Genomic DNA, 12,088 nt, shown 5'->3' with positions numbered 1-12,088 from the left:
TAGAACTGTAGTAATGTGGGCATATTCCCTAGTTTCTGTCAGAACCCTAGCAGAAGCATTCTGAATAAGGTGAAGTTGCAGAACAGCTTGTTCTGAAAGTCCTACAAACAGACCATTGCAGTAATCCAGTCTACTGGAAATAAAGGCGTGGGTGAGCATTTAAAGGTCTTGCTTTTTTTCATTCCTCTGACTCTAGCAATGTTTTTCAAATGATAGTCGTCAGATGATGTCACAGATTTGATGTGGCTTTGGAAATTTAAATCTGAGTCCAGGATAACACCAATGTTTCTTGCTTGACTCTTAGTTATAAGAGAGAGGGATTGGAGCTGACACTCTGTCTTTCTTGCTGTGGTCCAAAGACAATTATGTCGTTCTTATCTCTGTTGAGTTGGGGAAAATTTTGACACATCGATTCATTTATTTGCTCAGTTCAGTGACGTAGGCATTCTACAGGTCCATAATCACCTGGTGGTAGTGATATGTATATTCGCTTGTCATCTGCATAATTATAGAAGGCTACATTATGATTTTGTATAATTTGGTCCAATGGAAGCATGTAGCGATTAAACAAGAAGGTTCCCAAAATGGATCCCTGAGGGACCACACATGTCGCCGCCATCTGCTCTGACTTATAGTCACCAATATGAGAATAAAGTCAGAAGCAGAGCTGACATTGGCCACTTGGATTAACAATTTAATTACAGGTCATTAAATCTACAATGTGTTTAGACAGGTAAGTCAACCTGAACATCAAATGTACAGTGATGATGATGATGTCGACTGAAAGTACAATATTCCGTGACTCACATAGTTTAGATAAACTATAAAAAGCACTGACTCATTTACGTTTTAACATGAAGGAAGCAGGGACCAGTTTCTTAACAGCTGCAAAACCTAAATGCCTTAAAATATAAAACTTTGGACTGAGTCAATAAACAGCAGGTCAGTTTTGTCCTCTAAACACTGAGAGGACAACAAGTTTAAAATGCAGCGGTGGCATGTGAACTGTTAAAAATTTGTAATTCTGACTTTTTTCACTTTGCTAGCCAACAATCCCACCCTTACACAAATCATCCGTTTTCTCCCTGAGTGATATTTTACTGCTACTGTATGTACACATACACCTCTGAGCCATTCCTCATGCATCATGCTACACCACAACATCCTGTTTCAACAGGAAATGCATAAAATAACGGAAGCAAGATGCTCTCAAAATTCAGTTACACTGCATTTAAGAGCAGCATGGACGTTTCCTGACCTTGCAGTGAATTTTTACATATCTACAACAAACAATTGTTCATTTTCTTAAACACAGTATTACTTTGCTTGTTTTTACCTACCAAGAACATCTTGTGGTATTTCCTCACTGAAGTCTGTTGATGTCATTTCATCTCTGGTGGCTGTGCACAGGTATTTCCCCTGATCAGAAAGACCAAGACGAATGCTGATGGTCTCGCTGGTGTGTTTAAGCACACGTCTATCTCTGTACCACTGATACTTCCAGCCAGAGGACACATCGACTTTGCATGTGAAGGTCACAGTTTCTCCAACGTACATAGGGTTAAAAGCAGGAACCTTGGTCAATGTTGGTTTTGGTGTGTTTTCTAGAACAGAGAGGCAGTTCACGTCATTTTACTGCTACACAAAACTGTACCACAAAACCTGAGAATCGGTCAAAGTATACATCAAAATTTCACAACCAAAATTAAGAGGTATGTGCATGAAGTTGCATATTAACATTAAAAGGTATTAACTGTTTGACATGGAAATATGCCGATTCACTCTGGAGAGTTGAGTAGATAGATACCACTTGTGCAGGTAGAGTAAATTAAATATGAAGCTACCGCCAACAGCCAGTTAGCTTAGCTTAGCACGCAGACTGGAAACAAAGGAGTGACAATGGATGTATTATAAAATAGAGAAACAGCTAGTCATGCTAGTAAAATATAACAAATCCATCAGTCTGGCAATCTCACAGTAATAATAAGACCCCATAAAATATCACTGTTCAGTGGTGGCTGTTTCCCCCTGTTTAGAGTTTTGTGCTAAGCTAAGCTAACTTTGCCTGGCTCCACACCTTCAAATCGACCCACTCCACTGCGTTCAAGTTGGCTGATTCATCTGGCATTGAGACATGAAACAGCAGTATGTTGGTTAAAATAAAGAACAACAAATAAGCACCGCGGTCAGGGAGATAAAAATGAGGGGAAGTCACAGCATCAAATTGCATCATACAAGTGCCGTTTGTTTTTATCTCCAAAGTAACAGATATAAAAGCAAGAAGGTCAAGGTTTAAGGCTTAATGTTATGAGAAAGTGGTATGTCCCGATTGTGTGCAGACTGCACGTAACAGTATGTACCTTTTTAGGGACAGCTGTAGTACCTACTAAAAGTAAAAAGACAAAGTATGCAACTTGGAACGCAAAAGGCCCAATAGCTGGTGCACCATCACAGAACAAAGGCGTGTTTGATCAGTGTCAGAATGTATTTTATGCAAAAAAAAAATAAAGATATGAGTGAAAATTACATCTCTGCAATTATTGAATAGTCCTTGATAAAAGGCCATGAAAAAATGCTTTCCATATGAAAATGATCTGTTGTATTTTTGTCAGGCCGAGAGCACCCAAAGATGCTAAAAGTAGAGCACCCAAAGAGCACCTAAGTGGATACCATCCCTTTATTTCAAGCACCATCTGCTGTAACCCTCCAGCATCATAGCTCCAGTTACATTGCGCATACATGTGACCCCATAACTCCCATGGGGTCAAAAAGGGTAACCCAGGCCTCGTTGAATAGCCTTGGCTGTGCTGCTCAGTGCTGCATGGAAGACTGACACTGTAGTCAGTGTGGAGTTAAAATGACATTAGAATCAGGTTGATATGCTGTTTGCTAGTGATTGGTTAGGGAAAATCAAACTTCCCTCCCCGTGAAATATCAATGACAGACTGAAGATGGAAACACAGTGTAACAAGTTGACATTTCTGTCTGGTGTAAAGCAAAAGCTAACTGGGTGTTGGTGATATCTTGTTATGAGAGTGTTATCAATCTGCAAAAGATGAATTACTGTAACATTTGTGTAATAGTACACAGTGGAATGAAAGCTCACCATAAACAGTGATGTGAGTTGCGTTGCTGATTCCAGAGCTGCGTCTCCTGGTACCGACTTGAACACCACAGGTATAGTCTCCTTGAGAAGCTCGAGTTATCCCAGTGATGTTGAGATATGAGTCCACTTTGTCAGTGTTCATGTCTTCCAGTACCACTTCTTTATTTTTGTACCAGGTGTATGTCCAATCATCGTTGATGTCAACTTCACAGCTAAAAGCCAGCGTCTCATTTTCAAACACCTCCAGCCAGGGACTCACCATTTTCACAGACGGTCTAGGCTGGTCTGAAAATATGCACCGTGAAGAAATCTTAAAAAAGTTGAACGAAATGTAAGATAAAACCAAAATAAAGTGACTTGCTGCATCAGAGAAGTACGAAAGCCCATTTCCACTGCCAGTGCGATGAAAAAAAATCCTGTAAGTCATTATGATAGAAAACTTTGTCGAAATAATTTGAGAAAGCTCCTCATTTTTTAAAAAAATATTAACTCATGTTGAGATACAAACTCAATTTTTCAAGAACATTTCTAATTATAATGACTTACATGATCTGTTTTTGGTAGGAATGGACTTCAATACAAAAATAGGAGACAGGAACACATAAATGTGCAGTGTATTATTATTATTAGCTATTTAAACTTAAAATTTCACAGATGAAAATACTATAGATACAGGTCAGGGGTAGGCAACCTGCAGCTCTGGAGCCATGTGCTGCTCTTTAGCCCCTCTTCAGTGGCTCTCGACAAAAATAAAAAAATAATAATAATATTTATTCATTTATTTTTAAAGATTTTAATTTTTGTATCATTGTTGTAGGCCTAAAAAAATCTTAGATTCTCCAATTGTAAAAACGTGTAGCCTATGCACTGAATAAGAAAAACAACCAAAAGAAGTTTTAACATTTCGTCAACTACTAAATGGGCGTCGTACGTCAAAGGCCTAGCACCCTTTTTCCTTTAAATTTTGCCAAACCTCAACAGCAGTGGCTAGTCTTGAGTTCCCCTAGCTAGGCTAGCCATTGATTCATAATCCATAAAAATAAAAGTTTGAGAGGAGAATACAGAATTTAAACGTGCGTGGAGAGATCTGTTTGCTTTCACCACCAATGCTGCAATGTTAAAGTAGCAAATAATCATAAATTGCCCACTGCAGAGGAGCCATCTTGTGGTAAAACATATTTTTTAAAGTTCAGTTAGACCTATTTTTAATGTCGATAGGCTAATTTAGACCTAATAAGTCAACACATTCTCACTCTGACCTCGTAACATATTGATGTGTTGCTCGTGGACTTTCCATGTCCACATATGACGTGCAAGGTACCACTGGTGTGTTGGCTGTTGACGTTCTGGGACAATGTGTCAAGTTCTGCCTGTTACATGCATTGTCTTTCAAAATACACGTCTGTTTTCACAGGAAATTTAACATTTACATACAGTCTCTTTCAGAATAAATGCAATACGTCAGTACAACACTGCAAAGTGACATTTTTTTCCTTAAACAACAAACACACATGGTTGGGTTTAGGCAGCAAAAACACGTGGTTAGGTTTAGAACAGGGTATGGCTTTACGGTGTTAAGTGACATGAACGCTGCTCTCTCGGGTGAAAGTCGGTGTTTGTTGGACCCATCCACCCCCCTTCAACTGCCTCAGTTGGACTTTCACAACCTTAACTTTTGTCCTGCGTTTTTCCCCCAGTGCTGCCGGATGTCGTTAAACTATAACAGCAACTGGCCTCGTATCATGCCAACACTAAAGGACACCTTTTTTCTTGGTTCCTGAAGCCACAAGTCCTTGCCCAAGCACTGGATTTCGACGACTTCAGTGTGTGACCGCCGGGCTCCATAAGTAGGTATGCACGATAATATCGGCACATCATCGATATCAGCCAATATTGGTTTTAAAATGAACTATCAGAATCGGCCAGCAGGCTTTTTCTTATTTTGCACCATGAATGAATATTACATAACAAAAAGAAAAGCATTGTATTTCATGTCTCCATCAGATGTTGGGCCATCACAATAAGAATATGTATGTATAATATGATGGTAATTCCACTACAGAAGAGACTTGATGATCACTAAGATTAGGTGGGTAAAAAGTGGATATATCGGTATATTGGTATTGGCCAAATGAGTTGTTACATGTCTGATATCCAATATAAAAAAAATAAAAATCCAATATCGTGCATCCCTGTTAATAAGCAGTGTCACTATAAGGCTCAAATATGTTTTGCTGCTCCAGGCAGATTTTTTTTAAATTATTTTTGGTCAGAAATTGCTCTTTGGATAGTTCAGGTTGCTGACCCCGATACAGATTAATGCATAAAGGCTCATGTGTGTAAATATGAATGTGTTCATACTGTAATGACAGTTCACAAATAAACTTACCAAAGACCTGCAGAGTTTTTGTGTCACTCTCCTCTGTAAAGAACTGGTCTTTGCCTCTCTTGGCTTTGCAGTGGTATCGTCCACTGTCAGGATGATCTATAGACCCTATGGTATGAGCCGTACTATCAGCGGCTTGAATTTCATTTCCATTATGGTACCACAGATAATTCCATCCAGAGGACTCGGTGACCTTGCATGTGAAGGTGACAGACTCTCCGAGGAACATCTTTTCAGTGTTTGAATCTTGAGTCAAACTGGGCTTGGGCTTGTTTGCTAGTCGGAGAGAAGACAGATCATTTCAAATATTTTACATGACATACTGTCTGGACATTCAGCACAAATATAGGTGATGAAACATAACGAAACTTACCATGAACTTTGAGCTTGATTGGGATAGCAGTTCCAGTAATAACGCCGCTCTTTGTTTTGTGATGACCTTTACAAGAATAACTTCCAGATTGTGCGTCTGATGCTGCAGTGATTGTAAGCTTGGATCCCTCGATAGACACATTTGGATCTGAATCTTGTACTTGCTGTTCATCTCTGTACCAGGTGAAGGTCCAGTCAGAGCTGCCATCGACATTACAACTGAACTCCACTTTCTCTGAGAGGAACACCTCCGTCCATCCTGACAGTAGTTGCACAGATGGTTCAGGAGGCACTGGAAGTGTATGAAAAATATTAATGATTATAAAAGTATAAATAAAAAAACATTTTGCTGAAATAGCCATGCACATTTAGGTCTATTAGCATCAGGAACCTGATTGTGAACATCTTTTTTTGTAGCTAGTCTTGTCTTGAGTTTTGGTCTGAAAGGAAAACTCAGGTATTTTTTCTACTCGGTAACTTGTACTCATCTTAATCCTACTGTTACTCTTTTAGGCATTGGTTTTGCTTTTGCTCCTTGAAACACTTCTTATCTTGTATATTTGTATAGTTTGCCAGATATCTAATACTCTATCACTCTAAACCTGGGCCCAGTGAGTGGCCCTGACCCAGGGATCCCACCGGTTGGTCTGGTTGTGACATTAAATTGTGATTACTGTTACTGTTACATGTTACTGTTAATTAAAAGATCTTGGCACAGGAATTTGCCAAGGTTTGAAATTGGTTCAGTATTAAGTGAGCGGTGGAACGGGCTGCAATATAACCACTCAAGGCATGTTTGCACTGTCAATTTACATCGACTAAAAGAACCTCTTTTTGCCACTGACAGGCTCTGGTTGTTTTTTAAGTATCTGACAACATTATGAAAAGGATCCCTACAGAGGTCGACCTTTTTGTCAAAGAGTGAGATCCTTCCTGTTTAACTAGAAACAGCCTGAATATTGCTATTGCCGAACCCACCAGACCAAACACACCAGACAGCATATACATCTAACTGGGGTGAATTACGGGTTTATTTCAAGCATTCTTGGGTTGGTGATTGTTTTAAAGGTGGAAATACACAGCTAGACAGCCTATGTGAGTTTTATTTTGTTTCTGTCGACTTCAAATAAAGTGTGTTTTACAATGATAAAGTTACTGTCAATTTAAATGGAGTCTGGTGGGTTGAGGGGCAGCAAAGGCTGTTTTGACTAAAGACAGGGATCTTACTCTTTAACAAAAAGCTCTATCTCTGTAGGGATCCTTTCCATAATATCGTCAGACACTTATAAAAACAATCTGAGCCTGTCAGTGGCAAAAACAAACTATTCAATTAAATACTCATTGACAGTGACTTATGCAGTAATGTTGTTACATTGCAGCCTGCCAGCTGCAGCGCTCTTGCTCAATACTGGACCAATTTCAAAATTTGTTGTTCCCATTAGTCACTTAGAAACAAGATCGTGGGAAAATGGGGCCCAGGTAGAAAAATATAAGTTGCTTTTTAAGTGCAGATAAGAATGAATCACATGAGGAACTGGAAACTATCTTTTTAGAAAATACACAACATTACAAACTGTAGTTTATGCCAGAACACATGCTCACAAATAGAAGTGAAATAGAATAAATATTAAAATAATAAATTATTCAAGCAGTTAACCAGTTCAGTTTCATTTATCAGATTTTAACAGACTCCTTCTGGAAGGTGTGAGGACAAAGTGCAGTGATGACATCACCTGGGTGGAAACCACTGCAGGCGGTAAAAATAAAATAAGCGTGAGAACACTTTAACAACACCCATGGTGATGAAACAGGTGGCATCTGCTGACTTGCAGTTAAGAGGCCGTATTGTCAAAGAGATATAATTAAGATTAAGATTAACTCTGCTCTGTCTGTGGTTAGACAATCGATGCAATATCATTTTATAAGTACTGATTATGGGTGAATTTTCTTTGCACTGCATCACTTCTCTTCTTTTTGAATGCTTGATTTCAGGAAGTAACGTTTTTTCCACATTAAACATACAGGGTTGCACGATTATGCTCACTCCTCTTTTTAGATTTCTGTTCACAGCACAACTAAGGTTAAAATCTCACCATAGACAGTTCCAATACTCATTGTCATTGGAGTAGGATCAGTTGGAGCAAATTCTCTGGCCACAGTGGTGGCTGGTGGAAGACAGGAGAGGTATGGAGAACAGAGTTTAGACAGCATGCATGTGTGGTCTACCTACATCTGAGGTGAGGATTTAAACATAAACTTAGAGCTGCAAAGATTAACAGAAGAAATAAACAACAGAAGATGAACTTTGATTGTCAGTTGATGCCAAACATTCAGTGGTACCAGCTCCTCAAATGTGAAGGTTAATACTGCTTTTCTTTGTCTTATATAACAGCAGCTGAATATCTCAAGGTTTAGACAACAACAATTTGAATACATCCCCTTGAATAGTGGTGAATTACATTTCATTCACACTTTATAAACTAAACAATCGATCGACTGATTGAGGAAAACAATCTGCAACTTAATAAAAAATGAAAATAACTGTTAGTTACAGCCCTAAATGAACTGCTGTGGTCTTGTAGGAAACCACCATACAGGTAGACACACATACCCAGTTAAATTAAACCCCATATAATTATAATAGAGCTGACATGTGGATTAAAATAGCTAAGAGACTGATAAAATTACAAGAACACCTGACCGCAGAATGCAGTCTAATACAACATAACTGCTGTCTAAGTCGAAACACCTCTGAGATACTCTCCAAAAAAATAACTTGTACATATCTTAGCAGCATCACATTGTGCAGTATATGACAACAGTATATTATCAAGTGTTATTTAATCCACCACACACACTACCAGATAACACAGGAACAGGACACAGACAGAAGGGTTGAGAAAAACATAACCGTGTAAAAACATAGAGACAGAGCTACAGAATACTGAAATACGAATTTGCGTTTGTAGGTGTGGAATTGAAGGAAGTGCCTGACTCGTGCCTGCAAAGTACTTCATGTTCCTCATGTTAGCTTTCCTCATGATTTAACTTCCTAAACATGGTTGTTTTCTGCGTCAGTACAGGCAAGCAAAACATTTAATAACAGATAGTTTAGTTCACAATCATAACTGAACTTCATACATGAGGTAGAGGGAGTGTTTAGTGGATCACAGGCTGTCTACAGGTTTCAGGTAATGAACTTTATGCTTTTTAAAACCTTTTCAGGTCATTTTTAACCAAATTTAAGACTGATTTTTGGACAAATCATTGTTTTCTTATTGAAGCATTGCAGGTTAAGTATAAGGGCAACTATAAAGGTGAGTATATGCTGTGTAGAGGTAAGTTTTATTTAGGAATGTGGTTTTCAGAGTGAGTTAGGTAATCTACATTTGCGAACAGGTTAAAAAGACAGGTTTAAGGGTTTGTAACATCAGTAATGAGGACTCTGACACAGAAGAACTAGACTGAATTTGACAAAAAGAAAATAAAAGTTGGATAAATCAAATTAGATAAAACATTTGTGGCAATTACACCACACAGATTAAAATATAAGACTATTAAATGACTTTTAAAGACTAATATTTATAAACTCTAAGACATTTTAAGACTTTTTAAGGACCTGCAGACACCCTGGGTCAACAAGGAAATGTGAAACGCTGTTAATGATTAAAAGAAGCACAAAAGTAGGAACTTCAAAACAATGCAACATGCACAACTACTTAGTTGTTTTTGGTGAATGGTTAAACTTGTGGCTTACCATCTTCTTGATCCTGAGCGGCACAAACAGCGGTCAAATCTGTAAAAATAAGTGACGATGACTATTCAGTGAGGATCACAATTCAAAGTACATGAAAATATTCTTTGTACACTTTGATAAATCACAAATAAATGAATGAAATTGCCTAAAAAAATAAACTCACATATGACACCGAGGACCTTGACAAGCCACATTTTCCATCGGGCTGCACATGAAGAGGCTGTGCTGCGGGGTTGAGTCATATATGTGCTGTGTAGTGAGATTCTGTAAAGGAAATAGGCTGTGCACAACATGGGTGTGTGCAACAAATTAATTTCTAAACTCACCTCAGAGCAGCGGCTTTCCTGTCTCTGACATCTGCCTCTCTCTCGCTGTCATTTTTTTGCTTGTTGCAACAGGAAGTGTGTTGGTTAACCACACTCAGATGTTTCTGTTCTCAACACGAATTTGAATTGCTGATTTCTGCTGAAAAGTGACACTGAGGATTTGGGGAATTGAAACAACCTAAAAAGCACCAATGTGTTAACAAGACTTGCTTTAGTGTTGTTTACCAAACATATACGTTTATTCCATACTGTGTGTCTGAGAAAGAGGTTAAGTCAGGATCATCTGAAATATTTACTGCACTCATCTGTTATGACTTTAAAGAAATTACTCATTTTAATTTGAGTCAATGAACTATTCTCTTTTATATTCAGCCGAGACAGAACTGAAAGCAAACAGAACTAAATCCATCACTCTTACTTTAACTACAAGTTGCTAATTTATCTTCGTGCAGTCCAAGCGTGCTTTTGTGGCCTGTGGGTGTGACGTGATTTAGAAAACATGTGCGGAAGCTACATGGTTTTTTTTTTACACTTTTCTGAATCCAGCCTATTAACCACAAACGTCAGAGCCACATCCTTTCGTCCCCAGCTGAGAGCCGCTCTCTAGACATGCAAATACCAATTGATTCAATTCCCACTGAAACTGCTACATAAACTTTATTTGTACATTTTAGAATAATCTACATGTTGCCAGATGACGTGACAGGTGGCCATTAGGGGGGGGATTTACTTTAGAAGTACTGCAGTTTTCAAGCCCTTTGTGGTTCAGTATGATTTCCTGTAGGGCTGAGATGTTGTGCATGAAGGTGCAGTGTGGTGCCTCTCTGTTCCTCTTTCACTAGTTTTGTCTCTCTGCAGCCACCATAGGGTGTCAGTATAACACAGAAAATCCAACCATCCAATCACACCTCTGACCCTGGGCCCCTTGCACACTGTGTCTCTGACAAAACACATGAAAAAAGATTCATATAAACCTTTTTATCCTGGTGACATGTTGCTCTGAGTATTAGTGGATAAATCAGTTGCCATGGAGGACAAAAAGTATAATAAATAAATAAATTAATTAATACAGGTTTAACTACGTTAATAATTACAGAAATAGGAAAAAAAGATGAAATAAATAAGTAAATGAATAATTAAATGCATAAATAAAAACACAGAAATATAGACATATATATAAATGTAAATGTACAAACGTAGAAATACATTTCAGATGTTTAATTAGACGATGTCCTGTTTACTTATCAACTTTTATTTATTCATGCTTCTATTTATTTGTATATTTATTTTAATACTTATTTACTCAATTATTCTTTTATTTTTCCTTTTATCTATTTATTCAAGCATTCATTTATTTCCTTATTTATTCCTATAATTATTTATATATTTATTTCTGTATTTATAAATTTATATATTTATTTATTCCAGTATTTATTCATACATTAATTCATTTATTTCCCCATTTTTCCTATAATTACTTATACATTTATTTATTTATACATATATGTATATATATATATATATATATTCCTGTAGTTATTCATACATTTATTTCAGTATTTATCTATTGTGGTATTTATTCATACATTCACTCATTTATTTCCTTATTTTTTTCCCCTATACATTAGGGGAAAAAAATACATTAAAAATTACATTGATTTCTGTATTTATACATTTATTTATACAGTATATTTGTTTATACATTTATTTAATGATTTATTCCTAATTTATTATACATTTCTCTATTTCAGTACTTATCTATTTCTATATTTGTGTCTAGTTATTCATTTTTGTATTTATTTATACATGTATTTATTTCCATATTTATTTATACCTATCTTTATTCATACACTTACTTACTTCCGTATTTATGTGTACATTTATTTATTTATTGATGCTCAACTCCTATTTTACCCTCCATAAGTTGCTTCCTACCAAACAAAATATATGTACAATAAGCACCTCTTTGCAAATTATCCAACACATAGTAACACGTTAGCTTCTGAGCACACATATATTAATAACAGTAAATAAACCTCATACGTGTCATTTTCGGTCCAAGGAAAGAAATGCACACAACAAAATGTCATCAATCCTAAACTATGTGTCGCAATGTGTGAAATTTGAGTAGAGTTCCACAT

The 12,088-nt window shown here is 37.1% G+C and overlaps 1 protein-coding gene across 1 annotated transcript in view; it reads right to left on the bottom strand.

Moving 5' to 3' along the window:
* Positions 1–9,964, bottom strand: part of LOC117258557 (hemicentin-1) — a 28,403-nt gene extending 18,439 nt beyond the window's left edge. The window contains exons 1-7 of the mRNA XM_033629569.2: positions 9,785–9,964; positions 9,622–9,660; positions 7,958–8,029; positions 5,866–6,156; positions 5,496–5,768; positions 3,107–3,391; positions 1,341–1,604 (exon numbers count right to left, since the gene is read on the bottom strand). Coding sequence (XP_033485460.2) covers positions 1,341–1,604; positions 3,107–3,391; positions 5,496–5,768; positions 5,866–6,156; positions 7,958–8,029; positions 9,622–9,660; positions 9,785–9,914 — 1,354 coding nt within the window. The 5' untranslated portion in view covers positions 9,915–9,964. The remainder of the gene's footprint in view (positions 1–1,340; positions 1,605–3,106; positions 3,392–5,495; positions 5,769–5,865; positions 6,157–7,957; positions 8,030–9,621; positions 9,661–9,784) is intronic.
* Positions 9,965–12,088: the final 2,124 nt, after the last annotated feature.

This window comes from Epinephelus lanceolatus, chromosome 8 (genome assembly GCF_041903045.1).
Source record: "Epinephelus lanceolatus isolate andai-2023 chromosome 8, ASM4190304v1, whole genome shotgun sequence".
In the NCBI taxonomy this organism is placed as follows: Eukaryota; Metazoa; Chordata; class Actinopteri; order Perciformes; family Serranidae; genus Epinephelus; species Epinephelus lanceolatus.
This window is presented reverse-complemented; position numbering and strand designations above follow the sequence as displayed.